At 31.1% G+C, this 15,521-nt stretch overlaps 1 protein-coding gene across 1 annotated transcript; it reads right to left on the reverse strand.

Moving 5' to 3' along the window:
* Nucleotides 1-249: 249 nt before the first annotated feature.
* On the reverse strand, nucleotides 250-13,190 carry LOC107930318 (uncharacterized). Its single transcript, XM_041077273.1, has 24 exons — nucleotides 13,104-13,190; nucleotides 8,911-9,116; nucleotides 7,909-8,126; nucleotides 7,703-7,808; nucleotides 7,503-7,604; nucleotides 7,361-7,420; nucleotides 7,156-7,234; nucleotides 6,615-6,762; nucleotides 6,319-6,442; nucleotides 5,838-6,018; nucleotides 5,470-5,498; nucleotides 5,141-5,289; nucleotides 4,698-4,800; nucleotides 4,516-4,611; nucleotides 4,380-4,435; nucleotides 4,151-4,274; nucleotides 3,116-3,175; nucleotides 2,855-3,016; nucleotides 2,113-2,186; nucleotides 1,824-1,917; nucleotides 1,611-1,747; nucleotides 1,196-1,276; nucleotides 605-710; nucleotides 250-512 (listed from the first exon to the last, which is right to left on the reverse strand). Exons 2-24 carry the CDS (start codon nucleotides 9,082-9,084, stop codon nucleotides 441-443), a joined length of 2,535 nt encoding a protein of 844 aa, XP_040933207.1. The 5' UTR covers nucleotides 9,085-9,116; nucleotides 13,104-13,190; the 3' UTR covers nucleotides 250-440.
* Between the last annotated feature and the right edge of the window lie 2,331 nt (nucleotides 13,191-15,521).

The raw sequence follows: 15,521 nt of genomic DNA on the forward strand, positions 1-15,521 counted from the left end.
TTCTTTTCAATCAAATCATCTAATTGACTAAAATAGTCTATTTATATGAGATTTTATGTATTTATAGCATTTTAAGAATATTTTATATTTATATAAAATTTATTAAATCAATATATATTCCGAATTTAATTGTTGCATTTATAAACTCGTTCAACGAAGTATGAAAAACCCAATTTATAAATTTTAATTCCAATAACATAATTTTATTTCAGCAATAAAATGTGGATAGTTTATTTTTACTTTTTAATAGAATTCTTAGAATATATTATTATTTTTATTGCCAATCCCAAAATTGTAACAATTATTTATAAATAATTATTTTTATTAGCTACCCGAATCAAAGTATTAAAATACTTTTATTCAGCTTGCTCAGAAATCAATCCCAAAGTGTCTCGTTACACCATAGTTCAACAAATACAAAGCATATGGTGCATGCTTCGTTAAGGTACTGAAGGGGGCCTTTTGTATGGATTGCCAAGTGCAGCAACATTTCCGGGGCGAGAAAATACAACCTACAGACATGTCATAAAAAATCCTCCAGTGTTGTCATTGTTTTCCCGGAAAAATACATTCATAGTACCAGAGGAAAAAAAAGAAAATTCACCTGGTAATTTCCAAGTGTATTTGACTTGAAACCAGCTGCACAATAATCAAAATAATACTCCCATGTTCGGATGAACTTGTCGTTGAATCCCAATGACATGATTTTGCTATCAACAATGAAATCAAAATGCAAAATTTCGTAATAAGTTACTTAATGACGATATTAAACTCTTTATTCTTCTTAAAATACTATTCTAAATACGTATTGAGACATGAATATGAGTATATTCTACCAAATTATAAGAAGAATATAGGAAAAATGAGTATATCCATATCATATGCATACTTATATCTAATTCTAGAAATTCTTGGATCTTTCAGTTTCATAAAATACCATTTCAGGCGAAGGTATTTGAACCATGGCGGATGGCAAAGGGGGCCTTGGCCCCACAAAAAAAGGTAAATTTATCATTTAACCCTCTAGATTTTTATGCAATTACATATTAGTAAAATAATAAAATTGCATTTTAACTTTTTCATGATTCATCGCCTCACTAAAATAAATTTTCTGACTTCGTCCCTGTTCAAATATGGGTGCAGAAATCATAGAAAACAGTAGCAAGTATATCCGTATCGGTATCGTAAGACATACCTTTGATTTTCCAAGAAGTTCCTTCTCCAATATCTAAGTGTTTGGTAGTAATGAAGCCCTATGTTTTCAACATGCTCCACACTACACATTTTTACAAATTAATTTTTCAAGATTGAAAAATAATAATTGCATGATATAAACAATAAACGACTATGTTTATATAGAGAAAATTTGTTAGGGTAAATTTCACCAAAAGTCACCAAACTATTAGTAAATTTATATTTATGTCACTCAACTTCAAAAAGTTACGAAATAGTCACTAAACTATTTAAAAGTTTTCATTTAGGTCACCGAGCTATTCAAGAGTTTCAAATAGTTTAGTGACCATTTTGTAACTTTTTGAAGTTGAGTAACCAAAACATAAACTTACTAATAATTTAATGACCTTAAGTGTAGTTTACCCAAATTTTTATACCATAGTCTTGAAGTAGCACTCATGGCTGATGTTATCCTAGTGAATGATGGTAAGCATCCACCAGGGAAGATGTATTCCTTGATGAAATCTGAGCTCCGTCGGTACCCATTGTAGCGTTCTTCCGGTATTGATATGAACTGTGGAAACATGAACGCACCAACAAGCATTTAACAAACAGTCTGAAAATGTTTCAAGTCACAAATTTACAATTACCTGTAAAACAAAAAGTCCATCTTCTGCCAAAACTGATTCACAGCAACCAAAGAATTCATCCATGTATTCATGGCCAACAGCTTCTATCATCTCACTGCAAAGGCCATATATAATTCCGGTCTTACTCTCCAGTTTTTTTTCTAGAATATCCGTGTCTGATTCACTTATCCAACATCTATTGAGATATTGGTATGGGGTATGGTAAAACTTCGAAAATGATTCATATCATCCGACACTGACATTTAAGTTCGAGTAACATACGTAAAAAACTGGTTGCTAAAGAACTTACCAAGATATAATTCTGTCATACTTGTAGGTGCTAGGTAGTTGTCGATAGTCACAGAGTTGAAATGTTATATTATCCTGGCAGCAAAGTTAGAACATTATGAATTTCAATCCAAAAAAAAGCTAACTTTTAGAGTTAAATGAAAACTGTTTTGGATATTGGTTCGTAGATTTGTAACATTTAAAGTTGTTTCTTAAAAAATTATGGAAGAGAAGGGGAAGAAGGGCTTTCTGTTTCGATTGGTGCAGGTGATGTGAACAGAGAAGGCAATATAGCAGTAGTTTTAATAGCTTAGTGCCTTAAATGAAAACTTTCAAATAGTTTCAGTGACCTTTTTATAACTTTTTGAAGTTGATTAACTAAAATGTAAATTTATTAATAGTTTAGTGACATTGTATAGTTTACCTTAAATTTAGTAAGCAAATCAACTATGCTGCAAAGACAACAAGCCTAGATGTGTTCCCAGCATTCTCCATAATGGCATTGCCAGGCAATTTGCTGCTTATCATTTTGACAATAGTTTACTAATGTTGCTCCGACTCTACGCATTTCTTATATATGCGTGTGTGTATATAACTAGACTTGAGCCTGGAAATATGATCTTTTAAGGACTCTTCAAATACATGGAAATTTTTGAGAAAAAGAATTGAACATATCCATATCAGACACAAATTTAGTTTAATACTCACAGTCGGGACTGAATAATATTGTTATTTACAAAAATTTGTAGATTATAGATAGATACCTGAAGTTCAGCTTCCTTAACTCTCATTTCTGCAAATTTTAGTTGCTCCTTGGATAGAGTAATACCAGTATATTTACATCCGGTTCGTTTGACAACCTCAATGGCTAAGCTTCCCCAACCACATCCAATCTCAAGAATTTCATGGTTACCATCAATTCTTGCCTGGATCATTGAAAAGAAAATTTGATGAAAAATATTAGGGTATGGTTTAAAAGTTTTAAAATATGACTAAAGCCAATCACTAGAGCAGTCTGGACTTACTTTTTCAATCAGAAGAGATATCTTTCTCTGTTGTGCATCCTTCAAAGCTTCATCTTCAGACTATATAAGATAAAAAATAGTTGCCCAACAATCTTATTTAATGAATAATAACACAAAATTCCAAGTAATTAAGCTTATTCTTTGTTTAATGATGGTAAGTCTAACCTTAAACACTGCACATGAATATGTCATTGTTTCATCCAAGAATAGAGCATATAGTGTTAACATTAATGGGAGACAACATTAATGGCAAACAATACAAAGTGGTGCAAGTTTAGCACCCTAAAGTTGACTTTGAAAAAGTGGCATGGGATAATTTTTTTTGGTCCTTGAGATAATGGGCTATTTATTGTTTGGTCCTTAAACCTCAACTATAAATAGGCCTTCTCATTTCTCATTTCAATTCATCCCAACCAATCTTTCTCTCTTAGTTTTCTCTCTTCTCCCATTTGAGAATTCTTAAGGAATTCTATTTGTTTGTAATACTTTGAAGATAGTAAAGTTATCATCTGGTTTTAGTGCCCGAGGACGTAGGTATAATTTACCGAACCTCGTTAAAACTCTTGTGTTCTTTCTTGTCCTATTTTTCTTTCAATATTTGAGGGTATAATAGTAGTATTTAATTGTGCTATTAAATTACTATAGAAGGGATATTCTGTCTAAGGAAAGACTTGGTATTTAAGAGATCCATGTGATCCACCTCTCTTTCCTGGGAATTGAACTTTGTGTGATTTTTTAGTACAATAATTTACACGCTTCCGACCCTATTGGAACAACATATAGGTCATTACTCTATAGAACAAAACCAAAGAACAATTTTAAGTATTAGGAATATCTCTCGATAAGCTGTAAATTATCATAAAAAAATAAAGAGAAATTATAAACACTTGCTTATTTATTTCATTCAACTCCATAGGTATACTTTTCAGCTACTTACAAAAATAGGTGTGTATGTACGTACTTATATACCGAGCATAATACATGTTTTATACTTGTATATACACATAGAATGGCATTTTTGTTTCTCGATCATACCAGGTCGTAATGACAAGAAATGTTCCTACGAGCTTGTGTTAGAGTATTTTGTCGTAAGACATGCTTGAAGAAATACTTCGCCGATGTTAAACCTGCTGTAAACAAAAATGGCGTCCACCAACCCCTAAACCAAAGAAGTTGGATGCTAAATCAATTAGATTTAGGAGAAGCATATATATATAGATAGATACATACACTATGTTCATGTGGTTTACCAGAGACAGTATACCTCTTCGTACTCAGTTTTGAGTTGGAAGAAATCAAATCTCTATTGGCAATGAGAATCTGCAATCAACAAAGAAAATGTTGTAAAAGTATATTCCAGTAGGTATAGCTTATTTTTATTCTCTTGTAAATTTTCTTACCATGATGAGATTTAAAAGACCATCATTTTTATCAACAAAAGTGAAGTCTCCATTGATATATGCATCTGCAAGGCCTAAATCTGCCTCTGTCATAACCTGACAAATCAATTTAAGTGCTAATCAATGGCTGAATATACATAGTTTGACATAATAATGTATGACCTTGATTCCGAAGTATTTACCTTCCAGTAAAAATGTGGATAGTGAACTCTAATAACAGATTTTAGATTACATTTTTTGCTAGTTCCCTCAAAGGTAAACATTGTGCCACCTTCCTCCAATAAGCTGTTCATGGAAAAAGTATAAAGATATTTTAATTACAATTATGAAATCTCCAATCGATGTCCATGGTTAAACAAATAAAAGAAATATGAAGTGCATTGGAGAAGCTAGACTGCCATTGCATATATTGATATAAATAACAAATATCTAAGCATAAATAGTTTGATCATATTGACTGATGAAATGTGAACAAGTTAGCCCTTGAAATCTAGAGTAGAACCCATGTTGTTGATCATCAAAACATGGAATGATCTCATAATTCTTGGACAAGTATTTGTATCATTAGAACAGTTAACAACCAGCAGAAGTGAGAAAGAATGCATAAGAACATATACGAACTCACATCACACAGCTGGTTGATATGAAATGACTGAGGAATCGAGTAACAAAAGAGCGAGCCCCTGTTTCCATCAGAGAGGGTACCATTTGTTTTGGATTGCTCAGAACAGAATAACTTTTTCCCAGCACACCATTTGCGGCGGACATCCCGGCCTAGAAAGAAGTGAACCTCAAGAATGAAATTCATTCTACTATATGAATTGTTTTGAAAAAAGTAAAAACCTTGGTGTAAAATAGGTTGGGAAACAATTTAATCATATGGGATGAATTAGTTTGATAACAGTTAAGATGCATGCTAAAAGAAGCACATTTTACAGCTAACCGAGTTGGTACCTTTAATCCATCTTCATGAAAGCCATAGCCTGAAAGAAAAATGACTTTAGTTACGATAATGAATCACTGGAAACTAAGTTACGGCATACATCTTTTGAATGGAAACATGCATCAAATCACCATACAATAAATTCTCAGAGACAAAAGCAATGAGAAAAAGCATGCTTATCATAAATTATTTCTAAATTTCCTAAATGTCAGACAACCAACAAAAGATCATGCATTGCTGGCTGCTAAGTGACAAAAAGGGCACTTTAGCTCAAATGCGTACTCTACATATATAACATGAAAAGGAAGTTTGAAAGCTATAACATGATTAACAAAACGAAGACTGTCTGCCGAGGGTCTTTTATACCAAATCTGCTCACCCTGGTATGCTCCACAGAACCAAATCCCTCTCTTCCCTTGAATCTGATCAAGCTCAAGTGAAGCTTTTGTTGCAGCAATAGATGGTACTGGATGGCCTGTTCTCCACTTAAACAAAGTGTGTCGTGGAGTATAATCTGGATTGAGCGTTACAAGAAACGGTAGGCTTGTTTCTCCAAGATTCTGCAGTATCATACAATGTAGACAATCTTAGACAATTTAAACAGCAATAATTGCTACTCTAAAGTTAATAGGGTTAGAATCCAATTTCAAGAAGTAATCCCACTTGCAATATCCTAATATCATAATCTTTTGGTGGAAGATCTAACACAGTCCTCCTGGTCATGGTGAGACTCAACATATTTCAAACCAAAAACATATGAGACTGTATGAGAACTGTGATTAAACATTATATATTTCAAACCAATAGCTGCCGGCCATGACACCGAGTTTAATATATAGCGAAGAGAACATATTACCTACCTGAAGCACATTAAGCCAGTACGTTAAGCATACTTTCTTGTCAGTACTTCCAAGAAAATTCCATGCACTCCATGCTGCAGGATTTTTCGGCATGAAAGTTGTGTCATGATGAAGAAAAATATCACTGCCAATGAAGAATCATAAAAGATTGTGAAAATTGACTTGAGTATTCATCCTAGATGAGAGATACATAAAGCCAGTAACTATCTATCAAATATTCAAATACTTCAACAGGGTTATCTCTGTCATGGTGAAACGTTAATCCATAAGAGAGATGCATTGCAGAAGACAGGTACCTATAGACATATTGAAAAGCACCAAGTACTCTCAATTCATCATATGTTACTTGGCTCCCTAACAATCTCAAAGCATCTGGTGCATGAATAGCCAGTATGCAACCTTGAAATGATTCTTGAGACTCATCTCCGCATAATACGGTGCAACCTGTGGCAAACATGTTATAATTACTAATGGAACCATAAAAAGTTTCTGACATGAGGAAAGTCTCAACATACACTCCGCATCCACCATGTTTGAACGGTTCAAGAAATAGTTGTTTCAGCAGATTGAGGAACAGAAATGAAGTTACTATTGATCATCTTCAAAGACGCAACTTAAACATGTTTGATTCACATATAGAAATAGTTAGTCCTTATATATTTCCTGTAGATACTTGATTATTATGCTTGATTGTGTTCAATACAATGAAACACAAGACTATGTTGCTGTAAGTATGTTACCAATAAACTTTAGCTGAACATGTAGTTGGCTTTCTGAATAAATCTTGAACGTATCCGAAACATATACTTGAGCAAAACATTGAATTCAAAGACTCACCTTCATCATCACTCAAAACTGAATGCACTTCACACCCAGTTCTTATTATACAGCCTCTGTTCTCCAGCTCTTCTCTGATCTGATGGACATTTAGCCAATAACCAAACATCAAAGCAAGCTTACATCTAATGCATGCAAATGAATTCAGATACTTTGAAGACAAATCATCTTAGCAATAGATATGGTGCAAACAGAGAAAACAAACCTTATTTACGTATTGACGCGAACGCCATCTGACAGTCATCCACTGTGGCCGTCCAAAAAGCTATATAAAGAAAACCAAAGTATCAGAAATTCCTTATAGAGACATCAAACAGATTCTCACAAATACTCAGATTCTTACATACCTGAAGTAAATGATGGTTTTGACAAAACGAAAGAATTGAAAAAGCAGAAAATTCCATAATTCTTTCAGTAGGACTAGACCATATCAAACCACATATCGGTACCTAGAGACAATATACCAACACTGTCATTGCTATTTTACTGCTACAGTGACTTATTATCAAACAGGTAGACTTCAACATAAAGACAGTCTCTGACTCACCAGATAAGCCTTTAGAAACAATTCGGAGTAACCCCGCGAATCAACAAACTGTCCCAACGTCTCATTGCGGTCGAAATCCGGGTTGCTTTCGAGAACTTTGAGATAACTACAAAAATGGGAGGTGAAGATAATCAATACATCACAAAGTTATGATCCAGCAATGAGTTTTTATATATATATATATAGACACATTTTTCATTGCTGACCAAATAACATCATTCTTGAACTTGATAATTTCTCTAATCATTTGCCAAAAGTAAAGATTAAAGAGGTTCCTTTTCTGTACAAACAAGCTGGAAATGCCATTACGGCTGCCCCACTCAATGCCATTGCCATGATTTAAGCTCACTGAGAATGACATATCAGATGGTTCCATGTCAACTCCAAGTCTCTCAAACAATTCCATCATATTTGGATATGTTACCTGCTAAAAAGATAAATTTCAGCACATTAAAACACATTGCGTTATACATTATGAGACGGTGTCTTAATTAGTTTTTATTCTTATAACAAATTCTTAATCAAAGTATATATGTTGGGTTCAAATCTTGCCCTTTTCTTTTATGAATTTAGTCCCTCCATCATAATTTCAGCATCAGTTTTTCTTTTGTTTTTTCTTTTGTGTAACTTTTGGAAATGTGTATATAGAGTGTTAGACTAATATTTGTTTCATTAATTCTGACAACTAATTTCACATGTTTTATGTGATAAATTTAGAGTTGTCCATGAGCTGGATGACTCATCCTAATTTGGGTTGAGCTTAGATAAAGAATTTTTATTTACACGCCAAATTTGACTCAAATTTTAATAAGTTTTCAAAAATACATTTTTTAAATGTAATCATAAAAGTATATTAATATATTAATATAAAACTATATGGTTTATTATTTTATAAAAATTTAGCGTCGAACATTAAAATATTAACATGTAAATAATTTTTAAAAATTAGATCGGTGATCGAACCAGTTAAACTGTTCGTTCTCGGTTCAATCATTAATTTAAGAATTATTAAATAAATAATTAAAAATTAATTGTAAAAAAAATAAAAATTAATGATACAATTCAACCATCAATTTTTATCTCATTTTTTTTGAAGTTTTTTTGCTAGTTCAAAAACAATTTGATCTCTAATTGGTTAAATCAATCGAACCGATTCAACCAACTGATGACCACAATCAGAAATTTATTTAAAAAAAAAAAAAACTTACCCGATTAAAGACCATGAAACCAAGGTCCAAATCAACATCATGGAAGGTAACAGTATTGGCATGGCCACCCAAATCACCTTCTTTCTCATAAAGCACCACATTAACACCAGCTTTGACAAGAACATATGCTGATATCAACCCACTAATCCCTCCTCCAATCACTGCTATTTTCATTTTTCTTATTCTTTACAACCCTTCCCTGCAAACTTCAAAACAATGCAAGTTTATTATTATCCAGAAGACTGTAATTTAAGGTCAAAACATATCATTAATATTTACAGCAAACAAGACTGTCAATAAAGTAGAACTTCGATACATACTACTCAACCAACTGAACCAACCCGGAGAAATAAACAATAAAACACTACTCAATGTGAAGACTATTTATCAAGCTTTTGCTTGCCGGTAGATAACGCAAATGGAAAATCTATTGAACTGTGATGTGCTTTTTGCCTTCAAGGGTCATGTTATTCATTTGGTTTTGTGTTATATTATACATATATAATTTTGGGTAAATTACGCTAGTGGTCATTCAACTATTAGTATTTTTTCTTGTCACACAACTATGAAAAGTTTTAAATTGGCCACGCAACTATTCAATTTTGGCTTCTTCTTTTTTTGTCATTAGCTAATTAATGGTGACAGTTTTTAAAATCGGCATAATAGCAAATTTAACCCTCAAATTGACACAATGTATAAATGTTGATAACCAAAACAAAATTGAATAGTTGGGTGACAATTTTATAATTTTCCATAGTTAAGTGACCAAAAAAGAAAATTACTAATTATTGGGTGATCATTTTATAACTTTTCATAGTTGAGTCATGGGTGACCAAAAAAGAAATTTATTAATAGTTGGGTGACTAATAGTGTAGTTTACTCTTTTATTTTTGTTTGTGGGATCTTTTGGTACACGATAGTCTTATTGAGTTTCGATTAAATTTGGAGTTGAACTAAATTGAACCTTTAAACAAGAGGGAAAAACTCTCATGGTGGTATTTTCTTTATCTACGAAACTCAAATTTGAAACATTGCTTAAAGGGTATTGTGCTTCTTCTTACTACTTGACTCAATAGGCGTTGGTATGAATAGAGTTTTTACGTGTGAACTTATGTGAACCGACTCTTAAGTGACTTAAATCCAATAACACCTAAACTCAGAATGACGCAATTCGAAGATGACTTAAACCTAAAATCATCCGATTAAGTAACTTGAAATGCAATGACTTGAAAACATGATTCATAAACTCAAATGACTCAAACAATCATCCGAACCAAAATTGACCTTAACTCGTAATAACTCAAATTACCCAAACTCAAAATTAATTGAACACATATCCCAAAATAACGTGAGTCCAAGGCGAACCAACTTGGAAACCCAATTGATAAACTATAACTTCAACCCAAAGTAGTCCAAACTTAAAATAATCAAATCCAAAATTACTCAAAATTTTTAAAGTTTTAATTAATTCATAAATGAGTATGATTCACTAATTTGTAGTGGGTTAATTATTTATTTGTATCAAATTATAGAGCAAAAATTTGAAATTTAAAGTATACTTTAAGTCTCTATACATTTCGTATATTTAGAATTTAGTCTCCTTACTTTTATTCTCAATAATTTAGTCTCTCAATAAAAAAAGTTAATATTATTAACTATGTGGACTAATTACATATAACCACATAATCTTTTAATAAAAATTTTAACGATATTAACTATTTGGATTAATTGATAATATTATAAAAATGGTATCAAATTATGTGAAAAATTAAAATGTAGAGATTAAATGTAACACCCCTTACCCGTATCCAACACCGGAATAGGGTACGAGGCATTACCAAAACACATACACTTGTAAACGTATTTACCGAGTTACAAAATTTCATCAAAATTAAAACTTTCAAAATAATTAACATGTTTCTATAACTTTTCACAATATATCCTCAAAATATTATAATCATAATAATTAGGGCCTGCGAGACCCGATACATACTCATGCAATTTAATGCTTCATTTCCATTTCATTCAATTCGCAATTTCTCATGCTCATAATTTAAATCATATCACTAGCAATTTTCATTTAATTCACGTACAAATCAATGACATCAAATTCAAAACTAATACGTATTTACCATTTAACTCAATGTTTATTGATTATACCATTCAATAACACATTTATGAAATTCTCAATTTAGCAATGAAAATATCACTTTAGTTTGAATAACAACATCGTCCTGATATAAATACACTACCACTTATCCATTTACTTTAATTCTTTTGGGCCCATTTGTCACTTACCATCCTTAATCAAATTAGGGAACGGTCACGGAAAATTGAGTACTTCACTTTCACTTTGCCATAGTATAACTATGGTCTTACGTATGATCACTTATCACTTGTCCCTGATCAGATAAGTGTAGCCACCTATCACTTTGTTTCTTGATCAGATAAGTGTAGCCACTTATCACTTTGTCTCTTGATCAGATAAGTGTAGCCACTTATCACTTTGTCTCTTGATCAGATAAGTGTAGCTAAAGCTATCACTTATCACTTTGTCTCTTGATCAGATAAGTATAGCCGAAGCTATCACTTATCACTTTTCACTTGTCACTTGATCAGATAAGTGTAGCCGAAGCTATCACTTATCACTTTGATCAGATAAGTGTAGCCGAAGCTATCACTTATAACTTTTCACTTGTCACTTGATCAGATAAGTGTAGCCGAAGCTATCACTTATCACTTTGTCACTTGATCAGATAAGTATAGCCGAAGCTATTACTTATCACTTTCCACTTGTCACTTGATCAGATAAGTGTAGCTAAAGCTACCACTTATCACTTTGTCACTTGATCAGAAGTACTCAAATCCGGCGTTCCGCTCAATTTGATCATTTATTCATATATCAGGCTTACCAACATGTGTTAATTCATAAACCATTCATGGTATTATTTCATGCCAAATCATATACTGAATATACCATACACACATACTATGAAACTTTATTTTCACACATGAGCTTAAACCATGACCAATAATGCACAAAAATAAGCATCATTCATATTTCATCGTTTATGAGTTATAATCAAACATATCACCATTTATACACGAATCATTCATATATTTCCGAATTTTCCTCCTCCTCCTCTCCATTCCACATCCTTAATGTGTATAACACACTTAAACAACATTAACCATAATTTCAATATTCACTAACATGTATATTCAAAGCTATTTATCCGAGTCAGAGTCACTAAATTATTTTTATCCGGAGCTAAAGAGCTCCAAATTAAGATCCGTTAATTTTCCCTGAAACTAGACTCACATATCTTCATACCATAAAATTTTCATAATTTTTGGTTCAGCCAAATAGTACAGTTTATTCTTTAAAGTTTCCCCTGTTTTGCTGTCTGACAGTTCCGACCACTCTTCACTAAAAATTAATTGTCTCATTGTACAGAATTCAGATGATGTTTTAGCTTGTTTCTTCTAAAAATAGACTCATTAAGGATTCTAACCATATAAACTATAACTCATAATCATTTTTGTACAATTTTTAATGATTTTCCAAAGTCAGAACAGGGGAACCCGAATTCATTCTGACCTTGTCTCACAAAATCTATTATATCTCATGATTTACAATTCCATTGCTCACATCATTTCTTTTATAAGAAACTAGACTCAATAAGCTTTAGTTTCATATTTTATTCATCCTCTAATTCAATCTCTACAATTTTTGGTGATTTTTCAAAGTTACACTACTGCTGCTGTCCAAAACTGCTTTAGTGCAAAATGTTGATTTCCATTTTGCCCCAAATTTCACAGTTTATACAATTCGGTCCTTTCTCAATTAACCCCTCAATTAATCTAATTTTCTCAATTAGTACTTTACTAGACATTATAAGTTGTTACACAACTATTGAAATTCAGAATTTCCACATATAACTCTATCTTCAAACTCTTTTACTATTAGGTCCCAAACATTCACTTTCTATTCAATTCTTTCAATAAAATCAGCATATGAACAATTTAAAGCTCTAATTTCATGCTAAATCATCATATACTTCCAACACATATTCATATCAACTTTCAACTTCTTTCATAAAATCAAAAACTAATGGATTTAACAAGTGGGCCTAGTTGTAAAAGTCATAAAAATACAAAAATTTCAAGAAATAGTCAAGAATTGAACTTACTTGTAATAAAAATATGAAGAACCAGCTTGAAGAAGCCCTTCCATGGTGTTTTAGCTGATGAGAATTCAAAAAAATGAAGAGAAATCTAGATAATTCCACTTGGGTCCTAACTTTATTAAGCAAATTTTGCAATTTTCCAATTTTGCCCTTAATTCTCCTTACTTTCTTGCTGATTTCATGCCTCTGCCGTCCAGCCCAAATAGACCTTGGGTCTATTTTCCTTTTAAGCCCTCTTCCTTTTATCATTTAAGCTATTTAATCATTTCCCAAAATTTTGCATTTGTTACAATTTAGTCCTTTTTGTTCAATTAATTATCGGAACTTTAAAATTTCTTAACGAAACTTTAATACTAACTTTTTTAACACTCCATAAATATTTATAAAAATATTTATGGCTCAGTTTAAAATCCCCGAGGTCTTGATACCTCATTTCGATTCTAATTATTTTAATATTTATTTCTAGTGCACTATTCACTATTTCAAAAATTTTCCTAACTTCATATTTAACTTATACTTACTAAATTAATAATATTTTCTACCCATTTGTCGAATTTAGTGATCTCGAATCACCGTTCCGACACCTCTGAAAATTCAAGCCATTACATTTTTTTTCGTCGGATTTGTGGTCCCGAAACCACTGTTCCGACTAAGCCTAAAATCGGGCTATTACATTAAATATCAAATTTAAACATAAGAGAATGACCAAAATTAAAATTTAAAAAGAAAAAAAAAAGAAGCAGCAGCAGCCGCCAAGTAGGATACGTGGGAAACATATAGATAGAAATGGATCTTGTTGTGTTCGAATCAAAGGAAGATAAGATGTTGAAAAAGGCTCTTAGGCTTTCTCTTTGATCTATAAAAGGAATAGACCAACAAGAATTTTGAATCGGAAACATCGACAGATTCTTATGGACTGCAAATAAATATGAAACAAAAAGAAACTTACTGTTTCAATTTTAATATCAAAATAGTGGATATAGTAATGATTCAATGGGTTGGATGCACTTCACTTTTTCTTTTCTTCATTTTTATTCTCTACCATGGATTTGATCGAAATAATGTAATTCAAAATCAATATATATATATATATATTTGTTCCTTCAAGAGTCGGAATATCATTATTCTTTTTAGAATTACTTTACCCTAGAGAGGTATTAGACTAATTTTTCAAACTCAAATTCGACTTAAAAAATAGATTTAATTTTTTTAAGTCCGATTCAATTTATAAAAAAGGGTAAGTTTGGACTCAATTCAATTTATTTATATTTGAATTTTTTTAAATTAATCTTTATTTAAAAATTAATTTTTAAAAAAATATAATACACTAAATACACTAATATCCGTTCAAATAAAAATTTTCTAACACATCAAAAATACATTAAAAAGTATTTACCACAAATATAATAAATGTTTTATTATATTAAATATAATTTTCAACTTTTATATTTTGGATTGGGTTATTTAGTTAGGTTAATGCTTTGGGTAATGAGTTTAATTATTATTGAGTTAGTGATTTAAAATGAAGATAGATAATTGTTTTTATAACATAATATATTCGGGCCAAGTCAAGTCAAGTTAAGCTGGAGTCAAAAAAATTTTGCCCAAAGTCAAACCCATATAAAATATGAGTCTTAAGATTTACCCAAATCTATTTTTTGTGTCTCGTATTTTTGTCGAAACTCTCTCATTCTTTAATTGGGCCACTGAACCTAGACAAGTGACCCGAGCCATGCGTAAGTAGGGGTGTTCAAATTTCGATTAAAACTGAATTAACTGACCAAACCGATCTAATTCGATTGAAAGTCAGTTAATAATTTTTTGAAAGTTCGTTTATTGGTTAATTCGATTCAAAATCGGGTAATTAACCGAACTTAATAATTAATAATACAAATTATATGTAGTTTTAATTCAATTAATTCTGATAATTCGGTCAAATGAGCATTATCAATTTATTTTTTATATGTTTTATACTTGTTTTAACTAAAAACAAAAACATATAAATTTTGGTTAATTCGGTTAACTAAATGAATTAACCGAAATATTTCGTTTCGGTTAATTCTTTTTTTAATTTTAATTTTGTTAACAATTTAAAAATTAAAAAATTTAGTTACTTCAATTAATACTACTTCAATTTGATTAATCGAACAATTAACCATTTGAGCACTCCTATACGCAATTCTACTCTAACTCATTAGATTATACATATTCAATTGAGGTTTTATTGGACAACAATAATGGACGATATTGGTATATTGATATTAAACTATAGTTAAATTTTAGAAATATACTTTTAACTAACTAAACATATTTAACTATTATTATTTAATCGTAATTAAAATTTAAAAGAATTTAAAAATATAAATATTAAATTTTGTCAATTCCAAAAAATTAAAATTAAAATTAATTAATTTAAAATAA

The sequence above is a fragment of the Gossypium hirsutum genome, chromosome A09, assembly GCF_007990345.1.
Source record: "Gossypium hirsutum isolate 1008001.06 chromosome A09, Gossypium_hirsutum_v2.1, whole genome shotgun sequence".
Lineage (NCBI taxonomy): Eukaryota > Viridiplantae > Streptophyta > Magnoliopsida > Malvales > Malvaceae > Gossypium > Gossypium hirsutum.